Raw genomic sequence first — 26,067 nt, forward strand, 5'->3', positions numbered from 1 at the left:
AAGGCAACCGTTCCAAACATCATTAATTCAGAATTAGAACTTTTGAGGCATGGTGTACAGTCATATACCATTGATATACAAAGTATGTGTGCATACAATAAAAAAAACAAACTCACACACCCTCATACAACTGTAGGATTTTAGTACGACTTCTCTAAGTAGCTAGTAACCGATTCAATAAATGACAAGATGGACATGGCATATGCACATAGAATTGGGGGAATTAAAAATAAATATAAAGTTCTGACTTCTGAATGATAATATCATTTGTTTACATGGATCAAGAATACCATTATGCAAATTTGTGAATTGTTCAATTTCTACCCATCTCTCTAAAATTCAATTTACAAAACGTTGTGTTCAAACTTGTGCAGCCTCGCGCCTATAGCCTCTAGCTGACATTTAACGTTATACTGAAGTAATCACACCTGTAAAGGTTACCATATCTATGTTAACTCTAAATTTATGTGCCACGTTCGCACGTCCAGCTCAGTCGACGGCGTGCCAACTTCGCATATTCTGCTCAAACACACAAAGCCACCGAAACTGATCGATAAATTGCCTAATCCCGCGGTATGATGAAAGCGTTCCTGGCCCTTTTGTTCCTCTCACATACGGCTTACAGTCTATGTGGTGATTAGCTATCACGCGGTGTTCCCAACTAGATTTGCGTGTTCATTCTAAGTTTTTGTAACTGTTTTATGTGTAAAAATTACCTGTATGCCTTTATTGTAATGTAGCAATTGGTCATTGAAAATACACATTGAAAATAGGTTTGTCATACAATTTATATCAAAGCAAATGTTGGCATTCCTCTTGAACTTATGTCCAACTTAAGAGAAATTTGTAGAAGTTATACAATTGGAAAAACAGAATTCTTTCTCAAAGCATGACTACCTTTGTGTCTCAGAATAACGTGGCACACAAGGGGTTTCCAACATGGCACATAAAGCGTTAAAAGGTAAAGATGTACTGTTGACCATGCAATTACACATTATAAAACTGTCATAGTAATCACTAATCAAGAAGTTGGTACTCTCATCAGTCACAGGGAAATTTCTTTTTGGCTGCTATGATTCGAACGATTTCAGTAAACAACTGTTGCATATTCGTTTGAATACATACCAGTGATATAGCTGGTAGCACGGACGTAACAAAAAGAAGGGCATGTAACATCAACATAACTGCGGTAGTGGGTGGCACGCAACTGAACAACAGGCACGTTTATTGTAATTTTGGTGAGAAGATGACCAACTTTGAGTACGTTGTTGTCGTCGTTTACTGTGGAAGATACGTCATCAACAGTTAAAAAATCTCCGACGTTTCAGTGAGTTACATGGCCATGGTCCGACTGTTCACGGCTGCTCCCTCCTGCATCCAGGCTTAATTCGCAAGAAAGACGGCATTTCAGCTTCTTAAAACTTTGAAACTCTCAGTGCGGCAGTTAGCTGAAGTCAGACAAGTGTCCACGTCTATCGTACATCAATCAGCTGTCATCCCGATGATCGAAAAAGTGGCTCGCTCGCTCCTCCTTCGCAGGATCATAGATAAGGAGCTAGGAGCTTGCTAGCAGACAACACCAACGGCAAATGCAGAACACCGGTACAAGGTCGGTGCAGCACCAGCCCGCACGGCGCACCACCACCCACCCAGCCCTGTCTTTGATGTACCCACACTTTTGAGGAACTCCGAGTGACTATGGAGCCATGGAGGGGTTATTGCCACTACCCACTCATCCAGCTTCAGTTAGAGGCCATATTCAATCAGCGGCAATCACCAACGTGCATTCGAAAGCTGCCATTCAACCCATACACCAGGCGGTTACCAAATTCAGCCCACTATTGTTATTCGTCCCACACATGATAAACAGGCCGGATGAATCAATGCAATGTGAACTACACGTATTTGATTGGAGAAGCTGTTGGTGCACCCAACCATGACGACTCAAGGATGCGCTCTTTTATACTACCTTGGTACGTAGTTGTCGTTGATATTTGTGTATGGCTAAATGTTTTGGGGTGCGGCTTGTATTTATCATATCTTCTTCTTTTCTGACTTTGATATACTGCATGGGAAAAGCACATGCCAAAACAATTTGTTAATATCCAAAATCAAAAAATAAATTAAGTGCAATTTATAATGTTATGCCCTCGGAGAGCTGTAGAGGCCTGGAATATACCAATTATTATGCTTTGATTATCATATAGGCCTATTATGATAGACTATCAAACAATAATTATGTGATGTATGATTGCAATCTCTCCCCCCCCCCCCCCCCCCCACAAACACACCATTCAGCATTCCATGATGAATTGTACCATGGAGCTACTGTGTTCCATGATTGTACCATGACTGTACCATTTTTGGTGCCAACTTTTTTATCAGCTGAATGTCGATCCCAACCTACCGTATCCCAGCGCTAAGAGCCCTATCCTTGCGGTTCAGTGACCTCAAAACACAATCCACCCCAGTTCACCTTCCACATTCCAATCCATAACAATTCTCTTGAGTCCATTTTCTGATCTCTCCCCCTCCCTCTCTCCCTCTCCGATCCGTATCTCTCCTTATTATCTCTTCCCCTCACTCTCTTTCTCCCTCACCTTGCTTGCACAGATGTGCAATGGACCACAGTGTGATATATTAATGGTAGACCTGTATTTAGCTTTACTATAGGTATCTTGATATTTTTTTTACTTTGTGTTCAGAAAACCCTCTAAGCTGCAAATTAATCTATTTCCTGCATTCTTTTTAATATGTTAACACTGATTTATAAAAGTAAAAATGATAACGAAAGATTATAATTATGTAGGCCTACAGGGCCTACTGATAACAATATTGCTGCTAATAATTTTTAATTACACTGATAATGATATTGATATTGTGATCAGTCATTATTTTATGTGACCATTAAAAATCAATATCAAATGTCATTATCATGACATATTGCATACATATCAAATTATATGATAATTTGGCCTATGGACTGCCATGGTAGTTGTCTTTTAAACCATTTATAAAATGAAATATAATGAAATAAAAAATAAAGTAAAAATAAGAAATAAAAATGGACCACATCATACAGCACATTCCCACACATATACATCACTATAATGAAATTTCACTGAAAATGGAATTTATTTTAATACAGTACTCTTCATCATTTCTTTATTCAAGTTCAAAATCTAAATAATCGGTCAACAAAATTTTCTTATTTCTACTCCTGATGCATTTCCATTTTTTTTTTATTTACTTTAATTGATTTTCAAAGTTATCTGCTACCTGAAAATTATAACTTTGGCAATGCCTGCATATACTGTATGTATATTGTGACAAGTGATAATCAATAAAATACAAAATGTACCGCATTTGCCGGGGCGGAACAGGGGCGGGGTGGGGTTACTATTGACCTTGAAACCCAACCCCACCCTGAAAAAAACATGCCATAGCCCCTGATTTGTAGAGTGGCTGCTAAAATCTGCAGTCCTTGCTAAGAGCCACCTTCAGTTAATACATGTATGCTATAATCACATTGAAGAATCTCATTGCACACCTGCATTAATACAACAGACTAGAATAACACTGACAAAAGTGCTTGTTATGACAAAGTAAAAATGTTGGTTGTAAAATTCTTCATACTTATTGTAAAAGAATGAGGGTTTGTTAAAACAAATGAGTTCACTGCACTGCTCCCAGTGTCAAATCAAAGTGCAACATGCCACAACATGTTTGAGTTGGCTATAATAAATGCAGTATGTTTGATTTGATGAAAATTTTGACCATTCCATTGTTTTATATTACTTAATCGATTGAAGGTGACTTAAATGTGGTGTAGACTAGCAATTTCAAGAGAGGTCATACCTCAGGTACACCTACATATATTTATACTGCCCTCTATGCCAGTTACTGCACAAGCTGTTATTTTTGCAATTATTATCATTATCATCATTATTATTATTTTTGTTTTTCCCAATTGTAGTTGGGTTGCAAATTTAACAATATGCAAAAATATTGCAAACAGACAGGAATTAGTACACTTACCATAGCCTCGAAGTCAAAATTGCGAAAACATCTTGCAAAAATTTATGTGACCTCCTCATGCGTGAAAATATATGTCCAAAAAAACAAAAATAACAGCTTTCACAGCACATTTTATGCAGCTTTTAACTGAATGTTGTTTGCAATTTCTCTCTATTCATGTGTGACTGAGTCAAAAGAGTAAAACACATGGTGAATAAAATTGTACATAACAAAACATAAAGCATTTAATGATTCTTGTGCTTATTTCATAAGCCAATAAAGGGAGGACATACAATGTATGACATTACACTCATTACGGTGGGGCTTATACACGGAAAATATACATCAAACATTCAATAAGACATTACTGACATAAACATTTTTGTGACCAAAAAGTGCAGTCGTCATACTGAGCTACTCTGCCCTCACCCACATTCTCACAACTGAGTTAGAAGCATTTACAGTACATGGCCTCCAGCCGCAGAACCCGTTTTATACCTGCATATTTACACCCTCCAGAAAAAAAAGTAAGTTAAGTAATCAACCGTCCAGAACAAAACTAAGATTACTGAGAACATGATATGTTAATATCAACGAAGTGGGGCCCTGAGAATACTTTCAAACAAGAGCATATTATTGCAATTGATTTGACAGATTGCCCTAATCTAGAGCATATTATGCTGTTAAAATCAATCAACTTGACTCATCCAAATAAACAGTTGCCTAGCTCCTTTATATCATCAAATGAAATTGTCCTACCAGTATATCACATATCGCTGCAATAAATAATCCACAAAAACAGAGTGCCATTCATAAGCTCTCTTTTCCCCTTTTTCTTTAAATCATAGCAAGCTTTCCACCATGAAGGACATGGGCTGATGTATGTGACATGCATTAACACACTTAGAGGGGGTTTTATCATTTTGCAACCACTGTGAGTGGAAACAGTAAAGTTATACCAAACACTGTAAGAGCTGAAATTTTTGCGGTGGTTTTATTTTCGCGAATTTCGCGAATCGCCTTTGAACTGTGAAAATAACAACATGCGAAAATAACAATGCGCGAGTAACTAAGTTCAGTTAGACCCTCGCAACCGCAAAATTAACAACATGCGAAAATGTCCTCCAAGTAGCAATTCACGAAAATATCTGTATGCAAAAATTTCAGCTCGTGCAGCAATTTATTACACAAACTTGTGTTACATGACCAACACATCTGTTGACATAATAATTATCTTTAACCATAGTTCTACATTTCCTTATGCCTAATCATCCACCACAATGGATCATCTTGGTAATATTTTCTGACTACCCCTCATTTGCCTTGACACAAGAGGTATAATGCAATCATAAACGTGTATGGGTGGGACTATTATCAAATTAAGAAGGTATTGCATATTTTATATCAGTTTTTCATCCCTTCTTTACAATGGAGAAAAAAAAAATCCTCTCCTATCCCGATGGGCTAGCAGATTTAACTTGGCTACTTGTGACAATATAAATAAATTATGCTATCGAATCTATCACAAAAAAAAAAATAATAATAATAATAAATACTGTCGGCACTGCATCATTTTAGCAGTTCTGGTAACAACATGTTAACTTCCTTCCATTGATCTGCAGCAGTCCAAGAAGCCTTTTTTTTTTCAGGATACTACACTCCATGTATGTTCTGTTGTGAATCACAAACACATAGTTATGAATTGTAATGAAATTTTTCCCTTCTGGCCCACCACAATCCTGTCCCTCCAAAGTGCTTCACCATGCCGTGGTTTGCAACCAATTGAGGACGTGAGTATTAACATAATATCTAACTAATGTTTAAAATTATCTTTGAAATTGTCACCATGTACCTCTACCCTATAAACAGTGCCATTGTTTGACAAAGTACTTTATCTTTGCATTTCATACTTGTATTTCAGTTCGTTACCTTGCATATGTACCTTTCGTGACCTCACATAAAGCATATATACCAGTAGTTAATGGAAGACAAAAGTATGACATTATATTACATCCTTAAATCAATGAAATACATCCACATAAATTCTGGAACAAACACAAAACATAACAAAACATAACAAAGTTGTGAAGATGGTGTTTTACCTTTTCTAAAACATTATTGGCTTAAAGATAAATTTACAAACATCTATAGCCTATTTGTGAAAATGAGGTACATTAAGCAAACACATAAAGGAACAGAGCCTCTACATCAACAACAACAACATCATGCTTTGTCATTACAACAACCCAATTTGGTCTTCCAGAAAATCTGTGAGCCCTCCTTAACAAGTCTTGCAGGAACAGTTTTGCAGGATTATTGTCTTTCACAAATGACTGCTTTAAGCAACTATGCACTGTAAATTCTACTTTCAACAACATCACTACACTGCTGCTAACACAAAGATAATGCCCTGTGTATTGTATTTATTCCCATTCCATAGACGGCAAAGAAAATTTCACAGCGCAAGCATGGTGCCAACTTATACAAACATGGCAGACATATGTGGACATGCATTGAGAGAGAGATATAAAACATGTTGCACGCACATTAAAATATGCATACTCAAGTTTTAAGTACATACGCAGAACATACAAAGAAAATAACCAAAACATAAGACAATCACAATCATATAATGTTTGTGTCAATACACATAACAAAAAGAATAACTACGTTTGTTTTTCCCCACAAGCTTATAGATTCATTTACACAGACTGCTGGTCCATACTGAAAATCTGATTACTAAAAACCTTTTTTATCAGTATAACTATGTGACTCTTTTCCCCAAATATAACGAGGTCTGCATTCATCATCCAATGCATTGTTAGTCCAAGTAAGAGTGTGAGAAATTGCTGAGAAGCAACAAAATAATCTGGAGGAAGACATTTAGCAGCATTAGTTCCCTAGTTATAGTTCCGAAACTAAAAATGTCGCTACGGCGACTGGTGTATGCCTCGCCATAATGCATGGTTCTCCTAATAGGTCTAATGTCTTGACAATGTGTGATTCTGACAGTTTCACACAATTGGCAAAATATTAAAATGACAGGTTTGCCACAAATGTGCTGAATGTTCACTTTCCTAGAACTAGGTTCAATTGGATGAATGATTAAAACGTCAGAGTGCAGGTATTTGGGGAAACTGATGATTTTTATTTGACTTTTAACCCTTTTATAAGTTTATGCATTGAGTAATTTTCAAGGTATTGAGAAAAAGTATAATTTCAGTATCAAATGGTAAAATAGTATTATCTAAACCTGGCCTTTGACCTTTGACCTCACAGTTCCAAAGAGAATCACTGTTAGGTAGAACATGCATAAATATGTAAGTTTCAGGATAATACCTTGAGTTACTTTTGAGATATGGAGGAAGAAGTGCAATTTAGCACTTTCACTTGACCTTTGACCTTTTGACCTTTGACCTTTTGGCAAGAAACTTCCCACAGAATATATATTGGGTTATACATGCATACATCAAGTTAAAAAAAATCCTTCAGGCATTGCATAAATATAAGGAGAGTAGTGATATTTTGAGGAGTTGACCTTGACCTTTGACCCCTGACCTTTGACCCATGACCCCAAACTTCCCTAGATAATCACTGCCCATTGGTACATGCATATATACTAAGTTCCATGAAGATAACTTGAACCATTTGCGAGATATGGAGAAAAACATGAAATTTCAACTTTTTTGCACAAAATAACCTGTGACCTTTGACCCCGTGACCCTAAAATCCAATCAAAATATTATCCCCCCCCCCCCCAGGATATACCCTCATACCAAGTTTGATGCAAAACTACATCACGGTTCTTGAGATATCGACAAAAACAAAACGGGACGGACGTACGGACGGACGGACGGACGTACGGATGGACGGACGACCCGAAAACATAATGCCTCCGGCCACTTCGTTGGCGGAGGCATAAAAACATATCTACATAGTTGGAAGAAAATGAGAAAACAATATGAATTGTTTTGGCCCTGCATTTCCGAGTCTCTTGTGTCCTTATACATTGTACATGTTGTAGGTGGCTCTTGCTAACACATGGCTGCAGGAGGTCTTTCTTTCATTTTGTCATGTTTCTTTTTTCTTTTGTGCATATATTCTGGGTTAGGTCAGCCTCACTCTATTGTCATGTGCCAAATCTGAGGCTGCTGGATGGTTGCACACATTGAACTTGGTATCCATGACCTCTCGTTGCATACACAGACAAAATATTACAGACGTTTTAAGTAAAGCAAGAACCATCAATTGCAAGGAACTTTTGACAGCTTGCCTATGAAATACAAATTTGTACATTTTCTTATGTATATCTCAATTCTGCTGTTAAATACCAGTTGAGGCGGTATGTACTCAACTCTCTACTTAAATAACTGCAAACAGTTAAACATACAAAGCAGTGAAAAGTTAATAAAATCAGACAAAGAATATAGTTATCAGGTTTTAAGTTTCACATGTTTCAGGCTTATTTTCCAAAACAGTGGTAAGGGTATCAAAAGAACCACACATCATATACAAAGTAAAATGGCAATGATGTCTCACCACCTACATGTAACTTCTATCCACTTGATTTAAACGTAGATATATTGTGAAATCATTCTTTCCATCACCAATTCACCAGAAATAAACCTAAATTTTCTTTGACAAGTCATATTTTTCAATCATTTACAGCTCCAGTACCATATCATGTGAAGAGAGCAATTTCTTCCCCTTGCATTCACTCAATTCCAATTCCATTCAATGAAATTCAATTATATTTATGAGACTATTACTCTCATGAGAAGATATCAGTACCCTATCATATCTGCATACATAACTGAGACCACCATCAAAATTCTATGAAAGCATGTCAAGCTTTTAAAAATCATATCTTTATTTACTTATTTCTTGTCCAATTGTTATAAAACTTTCAACTTCTGTATCAATTTACTCCAAGTAGTAAGCTCAAAGGAATCCACAGCATATGGCCACGCACGAGAATCAACAAGTATCTTTATGACTTGTGAGTTTTGATCCCAAAGAAACTTGCGTGAGATCAGTAGAGTAAGGAAACCATTCTGGAAGAGTTGCATAAAGTCTGTTGCACGTACACAGAATCCTGATACATCCATTTTGTGACTGGTGGATTGTACAGAAGCTGCTGCTTGCACACAGCGGGCCACATTGCCAATCACCTCGCGATCTGTAGTTCTTCAATGCCGCACGAACCCCTGTGGCTCCAGAAGCGATACTTGGCCAGGTCCTTCCTGGTTACCATGCCGACCACCTGCAGCAAATAGTCAAAATGGACAATGGCAGACAACATCTGACTGTGGCTCACTCCATTGAATTTGTATTTCTGTGTTTAGGTTCTAATTAACAAGGCCACAGAGGAAGCAATTGAAAGCTTACGAATACATGATTTCAAAAGTATATGCCTATTTTTTAGTTTAATTTAATCCTGGCTTTCACTGTACAGAATGTAACTTAACATGCTGGCTACCAGTATTATGACTGAAGAAAAAGTCTACATCTATGACACACTATGAAATGTCGACCACAGTAACAAAACTGGATGGCTACTGGCCGAATTACACAAGGTCTTCTGTACAATCTTCATCAGTGGGGAAATCTGCAGTGGGCACATAAAGCAGATGGCTGCTGTAGAAAAGTGGTCACTACAACAGGTTTAACTTTACTTCAGTATATGAAGCTGCATTGTCTCACCCTATTTGAGTCGTCTGTGACTGCGAGATGCCTTAGCCCCAGCGCACGGAAAAGACGAAAGATTCTTGGCAAAGATGCCTCCTATGACGGAGAAAAAAACAAACAAACAAAAGTGATAGGAAGCAGTTAAAGGGACATTCCAGACGATTTTCATAATTTCACACCATGTAGTACATAAATCGACAACTCCATGTATAGATTTGTGGAATTTACTGTGGTTCTTGAGCAGAGGAACAATACTTTGAAAAACCTTAAACAAATTACACTGAACAAGGATGATGACATAGGAGGTTCACATATTTCAGAAATGTAGCACTGTAACTCCATTACAATACTGCTTGCTTGCGAGTTCACCTGTGTACAATCAGTGCATGCCTTCTTCTTTTGTTCTGTTTCCTTGAGCCCCAACTTAGCATTCTTATGGTGACTCTGCCATGTACATGTCATTGTCCTTGTTCATTGCAATTTGTTTTAAATTTTGAAAATATTCTTATTCTTCATCCCAATTATCACAAATTCCGAAACTCTGTCCTCATTATAACTAATTTATAGTTGTTCAAATGTAGAAATCTGAAAATCATCCGGAGGTCTCCTTTAAGATTCAATTGCCACTTGCATTCACAACATACTGTCAATGAAATAATTTCTGCATGCATCAAACTTTGAGAATTTAACAAAAAGCCAAGATTCGGGGAAGTAAAATGCAGATGAAAGTTTTTTATCTACATAATGTATTGAATGCCAGTCACAATCTGTCAGTGTCTCATGCTGTGAAAAAGGCCAACGCCTCCTTAATTGTGAAAGTTTAATTTTGCGAATGCTTCTGCTTCTGCTTTTATGAATGTTTCTGGTTCTACAATATTTCATGACTAAAATCATATCCCTGGGACTGGAAGCTTCAAGAAAAATAATGTCCGTCATAATCATGAAGACAAAGTGAATTCAAACTGGAAACACAAAAAGAACAGGAATTTAATTTGATTTGCATCGCAATAATACAATAGCCTGCTAAGTAGCATTTAGACCTTTTTGTGATCCGCTGGCCTAGATATCCATAATATGAGATTAGTTACTCATGAAAATGGCCTCCGACTACATTTCTTTTTCTTTTTTTTTCTGAAGTCAAATTCGAGACACATTATTACCTTTCTGACAGCATACGGGGATGGATTCATGAAAGGTCGAAGGTCAATGGTGCAGTCGCCTTCAAGCTCTGAGATGTTGATCTCGCGGATGTCCGGGAAGCGGGGATACGCGTCCCTGAAATCTTCTATCTGTAGGAGAACCCGAGGGTCTTGGCTCGAAGGCCAGAGACTAAAAGCCTGTCAAAAGCAGGGAGTGAAATGCGACAGTATGAATACACAGATGACATGAATATCATTTGCTGATCCCCACATACACAGGCAGAGGATCGTAGAACGTACATGATAAACACAATATGAAGATTACTTCTGCATGATGTAGAGTATCCTGTATCAGTTCCAGTTGTCTTTACCATTCTGCTGGCAACTGACTGAACAATCCAAGGGGCAACCGATTGAAAAGCTCTGCAACAACTGCAGCGTATGATGATACATAAATCATCACAGAGGCTGCCCACCAACAACCAACCAGCAGTGAGCATTCCCCTTCTCATCACAACTACAAGATTACCAAGTATTGCGAGTCTCAATCATAACCCTCGAAAGTGTTTTTATGAAACAGCACACAGGGTAAATGGATCCTGCCCATCTTCCCTCTGCAATAAAAGGTTCATGAGTGGGGCATGTGTACATTAAAAATGCATAATGATGTCAGGTGTTATTCTAGAGCAAAAATCACTCAACAGTAACAGTTCATTTTTTCATAAAAGCAGTGCCATAAAGCCAACGGACAATGAGAAAAATTTGAGGAGAGTAACACAGACATTGCAAGAGAAAAGAACATTTGAACTATTAGGACATCATTCACCATGTTATCCTCACATAATTTCAATATCAATGACTTTCTCACTTACATTCCCTGGCAATCATTAAGCAATTCTCAGTGGTTAAAGACATTCTGTATTAATGACCTCTCACATCTCTCTATAAGTAAGAACATTTATAGTTCTGAGTCCAGAACAATGCCTTACCTTTTCCTTGAGAAGAACAATAAGTTGAGATCTAAGTATAAGTCCTCTGAATGTCCCATGTGTCTCTCCATCCTGGGATAGAAACAAGAAAATATTTCTTGAATAACATTTTTCAACTTGCAAAGGAAAATATACTGAACATTAGAATGCCAGAGAAAAAAGGTCACATCACACAACTCTCATTTTCATAGTTTCTGCTAATGCACATTGTGAAGAATGGATGCCCATTATGTTCTATGTGCTCCATCATTCTACACTTAGTCTATCACAAAATGGAAGTCTCTTTTCCATTCCACAGAGAGTAAAATCCAGCAAACATAATGGGAGAAGTTTTATGCAGTCCGGATATAAAATGTGAAAGTTACTGAATCTCAGTCTTCAAAAGGTTTCACAAACTATGGATATACAATGTAAGCTGCAACCAAATTTTAAAATCAGACGATGTAATGATCTCACAGGGTTGTCACTACCCTGCCACACGAGAAATCTTCACTGAATCTAATCTTTTTCAAATTGAAATTAAAAATAGAAATTTGGATTCTTCTCATCATATATTCGTTACACTTATAAAGACTGAATACTGACTTGTGCGGGATGGAGTAATTGTAGCTGCCAAATGAATCATCTTTCACATTATCTTTGTAATATTTCTGTGTAAAAGAAGAACACAGAATCAGTCATGCATGCAATACAATCCTCTGCGATGAATGGATGTAGACAGCAACAGTTTGACAATTGCCAGAAAGTATGAATGTAGCACTCCTTGGCGTGCTTGTGAGCACGAATGTGGCACATCTAAGAGGCAAAGCGCAGGCTAGAAGTGAGAACTTACCGGATCTACCACAGGAAACCCATTATGATTGTGAGACTGGTCTTGAAGAACCTCAACGATGCGAGAGACCCTCTCCACCGTGTTAAAAGTGACTATGTCTGCACTCATCACCTCCCTGTTTGAAAACACAGAATTGAAACAAGCTGATATAAATTGAGTTCATGCCAATTCCCCTCCCCCCCAAAAAAAAACAACAACCAAAGATGGTAATTAAATAGAACTAGCACATTATCACATACTAATATAATGTTAAAATGAATATAATAGCTTGAATGTATAGTCTGAACAACAACAACAACAAAACCATGAAGTCATGACAGTTATAGGCATAGAGAAATGCACATCCAAGAATGAGAAAGATAAATATCTGACTAATAAACGAAGAATCAAAGTCTACACAGTCAACATGTAATTTCTTTACATTTGTTTTCATTGCAATAATGCAATCACAAGTGGATGATGGCAAGCACAGATGAGCATATCATTTGCTTAGAATGTGCAATGTCAAAATTTAGAGAAATATTGCAATTGTACATAAAACATCCATATCACAAGAAGTCACACCAGGAAGCATAACACTAACGTACGTAGCACGTATAGTGGCACCAAGTGGAGGCGGTTCCCACGGCAACAGTGGCACGCTCTGCACCTGGATGTGGATGTCGTAGAGACCGTGGTTGAAGATGTCGCCCGTCCATTTTGCGATGATGAGGACCAGCATGAGGGGTAGGGCGTAGGAGATGTTTCCTGTTGCCTCCATGAGAATAACGGTGAGACTTATCGTCATCCGGATGATGCCACCTGCAAAGAATTAAGGCCAGGACCAAACCTTTCTCAATGCAAGCAATTTCACAGAGAAGCTACACAAGAAGCATTCATACAAGGATAAATGAAAAGTTTGCTGCCACTAGTAAAAACAAAATACCACTGCTAGAATATCTCTGAACATGACCATATTTGCAAAGACCCCTTTGATGGAACAGTCACAAAATGAATTTTTCAGAGAGAGAGAATACAAAGGATGTAACACCATTAAAATCATGTCACCAGCAGGGCACTGGGTTTGGAATCCTGGATTTATGATGGCAGTTTGAGTTTGAGTGGATCAGTTGCAAATGTGGTTTCCAAGAGGAGGACACCAGGAGATCTATCAGCTGGCTTTCGAAATTACAAGGATGCCAAGAGTAATGTGAAACAAAAGCATTTACATTCATAAAGAAACATTTACAGGGCAGAAACTGAATGAAGTCATTTTTTTTTTTGCCACATACGGTGTATCAAAAGTGGGAAAAAATCACTATGTGTGTATTTGGGGATATTCTGGTGAAAATGAATCTGACATCACATTCAAGTGGTGAACTATTTACACTTGGTACGTGGAGCAGAAGAAAAGCGATAGTCAAAATCGCAGGAAAATACAAGCAGTTTCGAATTTCACAGATTTCAGCGCAATCTCACCGAGTTGTGCTGCTGCTCCCATTAATGCATAAATTCCTGGCTGTGATATCCCACTGGTCTGTTATCAGAAAGAGAAGTAGAGCAGAGAAAAACAAACAAACAAATAAACATACATTGTATACCCGGTACACGTTTCCCTGACATATGATACATTTTTCACAAAAGTATGATGCATAACACTACCTATCAAAATATGGAGCATTTGCATATAAAAAATATCTATGATTTGCATTTTGTATATTGAAGTTAGTTGTACCTTCAAGACAAAACAAGTTCTCAAAAGAGGTTTGCAATTGAAAGGAAACCCATCAAACGTGCATGAAGACCTATACACCAACTGGGCAGTACTGACAATTAGGTTTTGCTGACTATTCTAGCTTGATGGGAGTATGGGGCATTTTTTGGCTGCTTGTGACAGGGCATCTGAAGGTATGATGGTCAGTGGGATAATGGGTTAACAATGACCGGAGAAGATGTGACCCACCGCACTGCTGAGGAGGACCCCCAGCATGCGGCCCCAGGCGGCCCCGACCAGCAAGGATGGGATGAAGAGCCCACTGGGCACGCTGAGGCCGTAAGTCCAGCAAGCCAGCAGGAAATAGGTGACAATGAATGCACCCAGGATGGGAAGACTGTAGGACCCTGCAAGAGAAAATGCACCAACACCAAAGTTTATGCTCAGGACTACAGCCCAAATATATGTGTGAACATTTGAAAATTTCACATACTGTATATGCCATGTATTTTGTGGGGAATTTTATTTTCACAAATTATGCAAAAATATTATGATAACTTATTATGACACAAATGCAATGCAAAGTACATGCTTATGTTTCCCTGTTTATCACTGTACTCCACGCACGATCTTGAATCTAATTACTTCAGAAATTGTCAGACATCCCGATTCCTGAAAGGTTTAAACTCGCTAATTATACGGTGTAAACAGCATGTCCACATCTTCCAGACAACAACATCCTGTATACACAAACTTTCCTGCCACATGGATGGGCTATGAGGAGAAAGTTGTACACAGTTTGACCTTTTGAGAGAGGGGAGGGAAAGAAAAGAGATTATTATATTGACATATGTGACCCGCTACAACAAAAGGATCCTAGAGTCACTGACGGCTGAGCCGAGAAAATTGAGTTTGAAGTCATATCATCAAAATTGGTCAATACAATCATATTTCTGTTTTTGGCATACTTCTGTACTCTAATGTTTTGTCTATCATCTGCCGAAATTTCGAAGCTAAATGATCAAAGGAAAGGCAAGAAATCAGCGTTTTTCTGGGCCATGATTTTCCGACTTTCAACGTAACAGAAACGTGTCCGAAGATTTGGATTTAGCGCCGCAACTAGGCTCCGCCCCTAGCAATGAGGGAGTGATCTTATTGGTCAGTGCGTGGCATCCTGATTACTGATTGGTCGGGCGTAGACCTCTGGCGCTAAGCTTGAATGAACATCACGGAGGTTGCTAGGAGCCTACCTTCTTTGTCAGGCAGTGAAAACTGTCTCGCCTCCCCTTGATCATGATAGCGTTGGAAGGATAACTTTGAAGGCGTTTTTCTCGAAACACTGATTTCCTCAACCACTTGACATGCGCTAATAAAATCATCGATATCTCCGTAACCGAGTACTTTTATGAGTTGTGCTATATATGAAATTAAAGTAGAAGAGTAAGGGAATAATGTCATGCAATTTTCAGAAAATTGTCCTCCCCCGACTTTCGGATCCTTTTGTTTTAGCGGGTCACATATAATGTAACATTTACATTTTTCTGTCATAATCTCATCTAAATATAGCATAGATTACTGTATCATCAACACCAATGATATTATAATTATTATCATTATCATTATTTTAATACGGTACTTTCCTCAAAAACATGTTCTGGCTTGGTGTTGCCCTGTCTCTGCCTATGTCTCAACTTTGTCCAAAACAAGAAAAGGACACACTCGTGTCAAGGACCTTTGGAGAACACCTACCTGGCTCTTTGTGGAACAGGAGCTTCACAGACTCTTCCGGGACATTGAAGAAGAGTGAACTGGAGGAACTATACTCGCCATCCCCACAAAAGAGCTGAAATCAAGGATTTAAAAAAATGCTGTGTTATCATTTTTACAGGCTTCCACATTAAAATAAAACCTGACAGGCCTTAAGATTTCAAACGTATGAATATTTTTTCATAGACTGCTTCACAAATTCAATATCTGATGGATCGACTTCTTGACTTGAAATGAAGGGAATAATTCCTATTTTGCATCATACTTCAACAAACATAAAAGACAAAGAGTAAAGGTCATCTCAGGGTGGTGTTTCAGGCAGTAACACAACCTTTGCTCCTGAAACAATACATTGCTCCGGTTTTATTTTCTCCAAGGACTTAGGGTAAGGGTTAGGGATGTGATTGGGCTTTCAGTTTAGTTTGATGTGAGGATTAGGATCAAGGTTAGGGTTATATTTGTGGGTAGAATACTTCTTGTATATGTTTGGTTTTAGCGTGCAAATATTCCAAAAGAGAAATTGTCGCAGGAGCAAATGTCATGGAACGGTTTCCAGAGACTCCAACCCCAAGCACCTTCTGATCTGGAGATTCTCCCGCCTGAAACCCTTAGCAAATGGGAGACTAGATGTGCGCAAAGCACGAAGTTCCTTGCGGCCGGTGTCTAGAGTTCAAGATGCTCTCTCATGCTATCTAAGGCTTATTTTTCAACATATGATGACACTAAGTAAGAAATCATTTCAAGCGGGAGACAAAGAGCCAGGGCGGGCAAAATTAAATCTCAAGCGGGAGAACGGGAGCTTTGCAAAAATGGGCTTTCGGCGGGAGATCTCCCGTCGAAAGCAGGAGAGTTGGAGTCTCTGCGTTTCAGGCATCTTATCAACCTGCACTGGGTATATGACGGTCTTGTCAATCGGCCTGCAGTCTGATCCAGAGCTGATATATATCACCAGGAAGCAGACGGTTACGGTAACAGCGGCAACGAGCATGGCTTCTAGCATCTGGGACCAGGCATAGTGCAGGTACCTACCGCATGGAGCAAACAGGAGAAAAGTGACAGCAAAAACTTGTTTGGTATTTTGTTATTGAAGTGGAAAATTTATGAGATTTGTCAAGTGGGCTTTGATAAATGTATAAAGAGTATTATTAACTGTGTCAAACATCTGAGCAAGGCAACTTCAATTCCTTATTGAACAATTTTTGACCATCATCATTATTGACCGGTCAATAATTTTGTTATTGCCCACTCAGAAAAGTCAATTGTAAAATGCATGTAAAAGCAGGTAAAAAGTTGGATAGACACCATAAACATGCTATCACGCACTTGTAGCAAAAGAGTTTGCATGCTTGGCAAGCATTCACACACTTGTGAAGCCGTTGTTTGCATACCTATCAAGAGATGGTTAGTCATACCACATCCAGTACTAACAAGTTGCACTGTTATCTAATCTGTTTTTCCCCTCATTGAAATGTCATTTCAAGATGTGATACTACATTAATTGTCAATATTTTTAAGTTTGCTCTAGATGTCTGATTTTGTTATCATGATAATAATATGGACTGGCTACTTTCAGGGGATACAACATGAATTGCCCTCACTAGAATCATATTGCCCTTGTCTTTGGCTGGGGCAATGCAATTCCAGTTTAGGCAATAAATGTCAAATCCCCCTCAATGCCAGTTCATATTATATAATTATCGACAAAATTTGACGCTCATAACAATCATACTGACAAGAAGAAAGGTGTGAAATTTCAACCTTTCACATGTCTTCATAAGAAAGGTAAAGGGATATCAGTGATGGTTACAATGCAAATCAAATATTAAGGTGGTCATGCCAAGGCCTCCTAATTTCTTCCACAAGCTGCTAAAAATCTTCACTAAATGCCCTCTTTTGACACACATTGAAGAAGAAAAACCTGTAAATTGTTCTTGAGTTTAAAAAATTCAGCAATGATGGCTGTGCAGCTTTAAGGGGGTCTCAGTGGATGAATTATTGCCAAATAGAATAGGCTATGATAATTCTATATACAAACCAGATTGACAGCATCAACTCCTCGAATGTGCATGTGTGACTACGACCAGTGTTGTTTCATGAAAGCATCTATTAGTAAGTTCCAGAATTTCTTCTTTGTTTTTACTTTCTGTCTGCCTTGAATCTGCTTTAAATGGAACTTCTACTGCTACAATGTATGTGAAACAATATCGTAGTCACGAAAGTCAGCTCACACATGGAGCATTACTTCCCTGAAAAGATGCATGTGCATCACCCTGTAATCTCATGTCATCCTCATCCTCACCATCATCATCATCATCATCATCATCATCATCATCATCATCATCATCATTACCATCATCATCCTCATTATCAATATCCTCATCGTTGTCATCATCATCGACAACAGCATCAATATTCACGAGCAACAGCAGCAACATCTTCACAGGTCATCACCCTCCTTATCTCGCTCTATTCATTGGCATCATCAGATGAAGAGACGGTCCTCCTTGGTGACTTACTTCATCCTGAAGAGAGTGAGACGATAGTTGATGGCATTGAAGAGGGCACCTAGCAACCCGCCGACCACGCCCATCAACAGGAAGATGGGAAGCTCCCACACTTGGTATGCTGGTTTGTCTTTCTGGAAGCAAACAATAATATATCCAAACAATAAATAATGATGATGATAATAATAATAATAATAGAGAGACTCTTATAAAGCGCTCGTTCTACCTAAAAAGATACTCATGGCGCTGTACAACAGAGTACACAAATGTATCACGTTACAACAGAGTATCACAGAAGATAATAAGAACAATAAACAAACCATATACCTACACATATACATACAGGTAAACAATTGTCAATTTGAATGAAAAAGGTTGGTCTTGAGGTTCTTTTTAAAACCATCAATAGAAGACGCTTGTCATAGAGATTTTGGCAGGCTATTCCAAAGTTTTGGGCCCATGTATGAAAAAGCATGATCACTTTGATGATACAATCACTTTAAGACACAATCACTTTGATGGACAAAACTTTTATGTTGGATCTACTCATCAAGGTCATGATTAGTGATTGCACACCAATTCATGACAAAACTAGAAATGTCGCTATGGTGACTGGTATGCCTTCGCCATAATGCATGGTTCTCCGAACAGGTCTATAGCACAATGTCTTGGAAATGTGTGATGACAATTTCACATAACTGGCAAAATAGTAAGATGACAGGTTTGTCACAAATGCATTGAATGTTCACTTTCCTTGAACTAGGTTTAATTGGATGAATACGGCTATTATACTGTCGAAGAGTGCAGGTATTTGGGGATTTGAGAATTTGTACCCAACTTTTGACTCCTTTATAAGTTTAAAGAAGAAGTAAGATTTAGCACTTCAAATTGACCTTTGACCTTTTGACCTTTGACCTCTTGGCAAGAAACTTCCAAGAGAATCTGTATTGGGTAATACATGCACACACTAAGTTTCAAGTAATAAAAATCCTGCAGGCATTGCATCATATAAGAGGGAAATAATGAAATTCTGATGAGTTCACATTGACCTTTGACACCTGACCTTTGACCCATGACCCCTAAATTTCCTAAATAATCACTGCCAGTCAGTGCATGCATATATACTACGTTCCATGAAGATACCTTGAAATATTTGTGAGATAAGGAGAAAAAAGGTGACATTTTAACATTTTCACTTGACCTTTGACCCTTGACCTTTGACTTCATGACCGAAAATGCTCTCTGAGCAATCTTTATTTGCTAGTTCATGTATACACCAAGTTTCAAGAAAATACCTCCAGGCATTGCATAGATATAGGGGAAATAGTGAAATTTTGAGCATTTGACCTTGACCTTTTGATCTTTGACCTTGACCATGTGTACTCAAAAGTTGATAGGCACAACTTCGCCCAATCATACAGATACATGCCAAGTTTCATTATGATACCTCTCACAGTTTTTTAGATACGCTGTCCACAAAATTGATTAAGAAACGGACGGACGGACAGACAGACGGACAGACGAACAACCCGAAAACAAAAAGCCTCGGGCAACACTTCGTGGCGGAGGCATAAAAAACAAGGCAAGTGCCATAATGTGTCCCGCCCATTCGCGTACAAGAAATTGTACGCAAATGGGATATAACAGATAAAAAGAGATATAAAAGGGTAAAAATTTATGGCAAAAAAGAAACGTGCCATAAAAACTTAACACTGGGCTCTTAAAGTTCGTTAACCCCTGCCTGTGACCATTGACCTTGTGGTGACCATCCACTCCCCAAGGGACATCTACCATCCAAGTTTGGTCACAAACGGACCTATGGATCAAAAGTTATGACCCATAATAGAAACATGCCATAAAAACTTAACATTGGGCTCTAAAAGTTCGTTGACCCCTGCTTGTGACCTTTGACCTTGTGGTGATCATCCACTCCCCAAGGGACATCTACCATCCAAGTTTAGTCAGAAATGGACCTATGGATCAAAAGTTATGACCCATAATAGAAACGTGCCATAAAAACTTAACATTGTGCCCTGAAGTTTATTAATCCCTGCCTGTGAGCTTTGACCTTGAGGTGACCTTCATGTATGGTAAAATGTGAAACTTTGTATGACCCCTCTTCCCTCGAAGTTTGATTGCAATTGAAGCCCAGAGTAAAAAGTTATTGAAGTTTTTGTAGCATTACGGACAGACGACGGACAGACGGACAACGGACGGACGGACGGACGGACAGACGCCGCAGGCGTTCCTTAGTCCCCCCTCACCTCCGGTGGGCTCGACAAAAATGGGTATGGGGCAACCATAAATTTAGAATTTGTCTTTTTTTTTGTTTAATTTGTTCTGCACTGTCATTTGTTTTAGTTTCAACTAGAAATGTCGCTAGGGCGACTGGTATGCCTCCGCCATAATGCATGGTTCTCCTAATAGGTCTATAGTACAATGTCTTGACAATGTGTGATGACAGTTTCACACAATTGGCAAAATATTAAAAGGACAGGTTTGCCACAAATGTGCTGAATGTTCACTTTCCTAGAACTAGGTTCAATTGGATGAATGATTAAAACGTCAGAGTGCAGGTATTTGGGGAACTGATGATTTTTACTTGACTTTTGACCCTTTTATAAGTTCATGCATTGAGTAGTTCTTCAAGGTATTGAGAAAAAGTATAATTTCAGTATCAAATGGTAAAATAGTATTAGCTAAACCTGGCCTTTGACCTTTGACCTCACAGTTCCAAAGAGAATCGCTGTTAGGTAGAACATGCATAAATATGTAAGTTTCATGATGATATACCTTGAGTTACTTTCGAGATATGGAGGAAAAAGTGCAATTTAGCACTTTCACTTGACCTTTGACCTTTTGGCAAGAAACTTCCCACAGAATATATATTGGGTAATACATGCATACATCAAGTTAAAAAAAATCGTTCAGGCATTGCATAAATATAAGGAAAGTAGTGATATTTTGAGGGGTTGACCTTGACCTTTGACCCCCTGACCTTTGACCCATGACCCCCAACTTCCCTAGATAATCACTGCCCATCGGGACATGCATATATACTAAGTTCCATGAAGATACCTTGAACCATTTGCGAGATATGGAGAAAAACATGAAATTTCAACTTTTTTCACAAAATAACCTGTGACCTTTGACCTTTGACCCCGTGACCCTAAAATCCAAACAAAGTATTATCCCCCCAGGATATACCCTCATACCAACTTCGATGTAAAACCACCACACGGTTCTTGAGATATCAACAAAACAAAACAGGACGGACGTACGGACAGACGACCCGAAAACATAATGCCTCCGGCCACTTCGTTGGCGGAGGCATAATAAAAAGTTTAATGACCTGAGGCAAGCAACTTAGACCTTACCTGCACGGGGAACTCCCCAAAGTTGATGAGACCAGGACTGGATAGACCCCATGATTCTCCATTGTAGGCACTCATCACAACGTTGAGCGTGAAGGTGCTTATCATCGAACAAAAGAACTAGAGGATGGAAACAAAACAAAGGTTCACTGTCAAAAGAAAATCTTATGTGCAATGTGGAACTTGCCTTTTTTCCCTTCCCTTTAAAGAGATGATTTGGAATTTTGCAATCACAGTTCATATTATCCATTGCTGTCTCCTTTGTATCTCTTTGATAAATGACAAAGTTGCCTATCATTATTATTACCATTATGATCATTATAAATAATTTTTATGGTGCTTTAGCAACAGCAAAAGTACACTTGTAGTAGTGTCAGCAGTTGTAGGTGAAGTAGTAGTAAAACTATGATCATGAGCAATGCCATTATAAAGGTTGAAATTAAACTGTGAATGATCACAATTCAATAACAATCATCAATGTTATCAGGTAAAATCATAGTTAACTTCCATTCTCAGTCAAAAGCAGCAATACTGAATTGCATCAATTTCCATAGTAATAGAGAAATGAAAACAGCCGAATGCATGTGGTTAGTATTACAATCTGTCACAGGTACTGTAAAAGCTGTTATTTTCGCGCATCTGTTAATGAAGAGGTCACAGACATTTTCGCAGGATGATGTTTTGGCAATTTAACACCGAGGCTTTCATAAGTGCACTAAAGCCTGTCCGTTCACTCCGCCAATTTACTGTAAATGTACATAGTATATGATTGAGTGCACAAAGATGCATAATGCAATAAAGATTAAGTGCCGATATTTTTCCCATATTGTTGAATTCGTGGCCCAACATTGATTCGCACAAATTCAGCAAAATTAAAACCTCCTGAAAATAACACCTTTTACAGTATTCAAAAGTAATGCATGGTGCCATGGCACTACAGCAAATTGAAGAGCAGACTTTTCAAGAAGTTGAGAGAAAGCATAGATTTTTCGGCATTTACTATGCGCCAGGTGAGGGATTGGTTCCAAAAGCTGGCTCCCTCCTCCAAACTGAACAGGACGCCCCCTACTGGTGCCCCAAAGGCAGCCGACACACCTGCTGCTGCACCACCAGACACAAAGTCCCGCTTTTCGTGGTCCGAGCGGAAGTACTGGAAGAGCTTTGCAAGAGAAACAAAGGCAGAAGAACAATTGCATAAGCATTATAGTTACATGGGGGGGGGGGGGTGCTTTGTAAAAAGAGTGGCTGGTGCTTATGACTGCAAAGTTAAAGGGGAAGTTTCCAAAATATATTTCTGGATTGAATAAATGCAGTAATATTAGTCGAACACATTCATGAAGTTTGAAAAAATTGGACGATCTGTCCAAAAGTTATGTATCTTTCAAGATTTGGTGTCCCTTATTGATGGATGAAAAGACAGGATCCATAGTTTTCTGATATATTCAAGTTTCTTCAAACTGCACTGATGTGTTCTATTAATATGTTTGTGACCATCCAACTGAATACCCACAACAACAACAAATCGATCACAGTGAATTGCCACTATTGTACATATTTTAAAAGAATATGCTCTATCAAAGCTTTAATGTGAAATATTACTTGTTAGAATGAGACGATCTTGACCCATTCACGAAATAACTGGAATAAGTGAGAGTTATGAGAGGCAATTTAATAGAACAGGGAGAAAGGAGGATTCAAAGATTAGGTCACTCTATTCTATTTTCCACTGAAAGCAGCATCTGCCGGATACAAATATGATCCAGAAAAACTGCTGAATACCTTGACTTCTGTTTTGTTTTTAGTTGCCAAATTGTGACAATAGGCAGAGAAAAAAAAAAAATTACTCTTCAAGAAAAGACAACCTTGAAAAATTTGAGTTCGTCAACCCCAATGACATATTTTGGTCCATTACAGAGATTTCTAATCTGTGACTTTTTGTGGGTTTTGAGCTGGGCGGTCACATTTGGGGAAACTTTCACTTTACATTGTGATAGTCTAGCCTCTGATATTTGCATTCATTTTCTCCACCTTTTTTCCTCCTCACACTACTTCCGAGTCATTGTATCACTATTAAGAGCTATAAGCCCCAGCAGAATTTGTGCCTTATATTCATGAAAGTTGGAAGCATATAAAGCTCTGCTCAATCTGTTACCTCTTATGTATGCATTACTGAACACAGTGACAGAGTGTAATAGATCAGTGAGAATTTGCATGTAATCAGACGTTGTATAAATACAAGTTTGACCACACTCTAAACATGGACATTTTCGTGCTAGTATTTTTTTGGTGCTCAGCCTGGTGACATAGATCTTCCACGCTTCTAATTCAGTGCAATCAAAATATGAGAGATTAGTATCAAATATAACAAGTAAAAAGATTTGAGGGCTTTTATTTGTGTACTGGTTTCAAGTCGCACAAAATTCATGCATATTTCCACTTTGACATTCTAGGCTATTTCACAACAAACTACAAAAATATGAAACAAATGAAGAGGCATAATTTGAATCATCCATGTATTTGAAACTGAGATGATCCCAGCTGGCTGTGCTAATGGCTTTAAAGTGATATCTATAGCTTACCTTGAAATCCCTTTTGAAGGTCGTCGACCTCCCTTGTGACACTCCTGCAGCCACGACAGCACCAGCATGAATCATGGGACCTTCCTAAATGGTCATGTGACATAATAAAGCTTCAATTCAGTTTCAGTTTGATCATATTCCTGCATTTTTCCACAGAGATAATATATGAAAAATGACAACACGTGTATCTGACAACAACAAAATTGAAAAAAAAAAAGTATTGCCTGTACATTCACAGTACTATAATCACAACATTCTTTTATTACTAAAAGTATTTGGACGTAATACTATGAAATCAAAGAAGTGAACAATACACTTATTTTCAGGTACAGGGGTGGGGGGGGGGGATGCAGGAGCCTGCCATTTTAAGCAAGTGCTTGATAGTGATAGCAGCCTCAATGAGAAAATATGAGAAACTAAGGTGTTCAAGAGCACAATATTACTGCATATTGACTGATATAAAAGATATAGTACCCAATTTTCATGATTTTTTTTAAAGCTCTTCTACAGGTCATGGAATCTGCCTTTAATGCCCTTCTGATAACCTGGTGGATAATCTTGGGTAAAATAAGTATACATTTCAAACAACAATACCAACAACTCTCATTTTAAGTTAATGTTTTACAGAAGCGCACTTCACTGGTACGTCTACAGGTAACCCATGGTGAGTCTCTTTTGAAAAGGTACACAAACTGCTAGTTGTTGTTAGGTCAGAAAGGGCTTTGGTACGCTTTAAAGGTTGTCCACTGGCTATGAGACTTTGGTATGCTTAAAGATTGGTAGTGATTCACTTCTACAATGATGAAATATGAACAGAGTCTTGGCATACCATGAGGGTAGTCCACTAGCTGCAAGATTATTAACCTGTCGAGGATGAGTCCCGAGTATACTCGGGCAGGGGTCTATGGGAAATGTGTGTTGTAGCAAAACAGAGACTCCAACCCAAAACACCTTCTGATCTGGAGATTCTCCCGCCTGAAACCCATAGCAATCAGGAGACTCAAAGTTGATGTGTGCAAAGCGCCAAGTTCCTAGGGTTTTAGATGCTCTCTGGTGCTATCTAAGGCTTATTTTTTCAACATACGATAGAAATAAGTAAGAAATCCTTTCCAATCGGAGACAAAGAGCCAGGGCGGGAGAAATTAAATCTCAAGCGGGAGAACGGGAGATTTTGCAAAAATGGGTTTTCGGCGGGAGAGTTGGAGTCTCTGGCAAAATCAGTCCGTCCTCAACGGGTTAAAGACCTGGCAGCAAGGGGGACTCATGGATGGCTTGATTCATTGCACTGCCCACAGTAGTGGGTCACATTTAAAAAACCATGAATACAAATGTAGCACCGGTCTGCGAAAATGTGCTTCGAAGCATACTCTCATCAGTAACAGTCAACTCTAGTTGAGATTCTTCGCTATGGTGTGTACTTACATAGAGATCAGTGATAAAGCTGTACATAATGCACTATGGGCATTCTTGAATATACCCAAGCAG

The 26,067-nt window shown here is 38.5% G+C and overlaps 1 protein-coding gene across 1 annotated transcript in view; it reads right to left on the minus strand.

Moving 5' to 3' along the window:
* Window positions 1-7,968: 7,968 nt before the first annotated feature.
* Window positions 7,969-26,067, minus strand: part of LOC139708665 (H(+)/Cl(-) exchange transporter 7-like) — a 44,713-nt gene continuing 26,614 nt past the window's right edge. The window contains exons 8-21 of the mRNA XM_071620600.1: window positions 24,583-24,666; window positions 23,004-23,162; window positions 22,007-22,123; window positions 18,642-18,763; window positions 17,009-17,150; window positions 16,108-16,201; window positions 14,608-14,765; window positions 14,124-14,181; window positions 13,253-13,466; window positions 12,666-12,780; window positions 11,834-11,905; window positions 10,866-11,042; window positions 9,721-9,801; window positions 7,969-9,280 (exon numbers count right to left, since the gene is read on the minus strand). Of these exons, the coding sequence (XP_071476701.1) occupies window positions 9,185-9,280; window positions 9,721-9,801; window positions 10,866-11,042; window positions 11,834-11,905; window positions 12,666-12,780; window positions 13,253-13,466; window positions 14,124-14,181; window positions 14,608-14,765; window positions 16,108-16,201; window positions 17,009-17,150; window positions 18,642-18,763; window positions 22,007-22,123; window positions 23,004-23,162; window positions 24,583-24,666 (1,689 nt within the window). The 3' untranslated portion in view covers window positions 7,969-9,184. The remainder of the gene's footprint in view (window positions 9,281-9,720; window positions 9,802-10,865; window positions 11,043-11,833; window positions 11,906-12,665; window positions 12,781-13,252; window positions 13,467-14,123; window positions 14,182-14,607; window positions 14,766-16,107; window positions 16,202-17,008; window positions 17,151-18,641; window positions 18,764-22,006; window positions 22,124-23,003; window positions 23,163-24,582; window positions 24,667-26,067) is intronic.

This window comes from Diadema antillarum, unplaced genomic scaffold (assembly GCF_040938485.1).
Source record: "Diadema antillarum isolate AM-2024a unplaced genomic scaffold, OU_Dant_1.0 seq00001365_RagTag, whole genome shotgun sequence".
Taxonomy (NCBI): Eukaryota; Metazoa; Echinodermata; class Echinoidea; order Diadematoida; family Diadematidae; genus Diadema; species Diadema antillarum.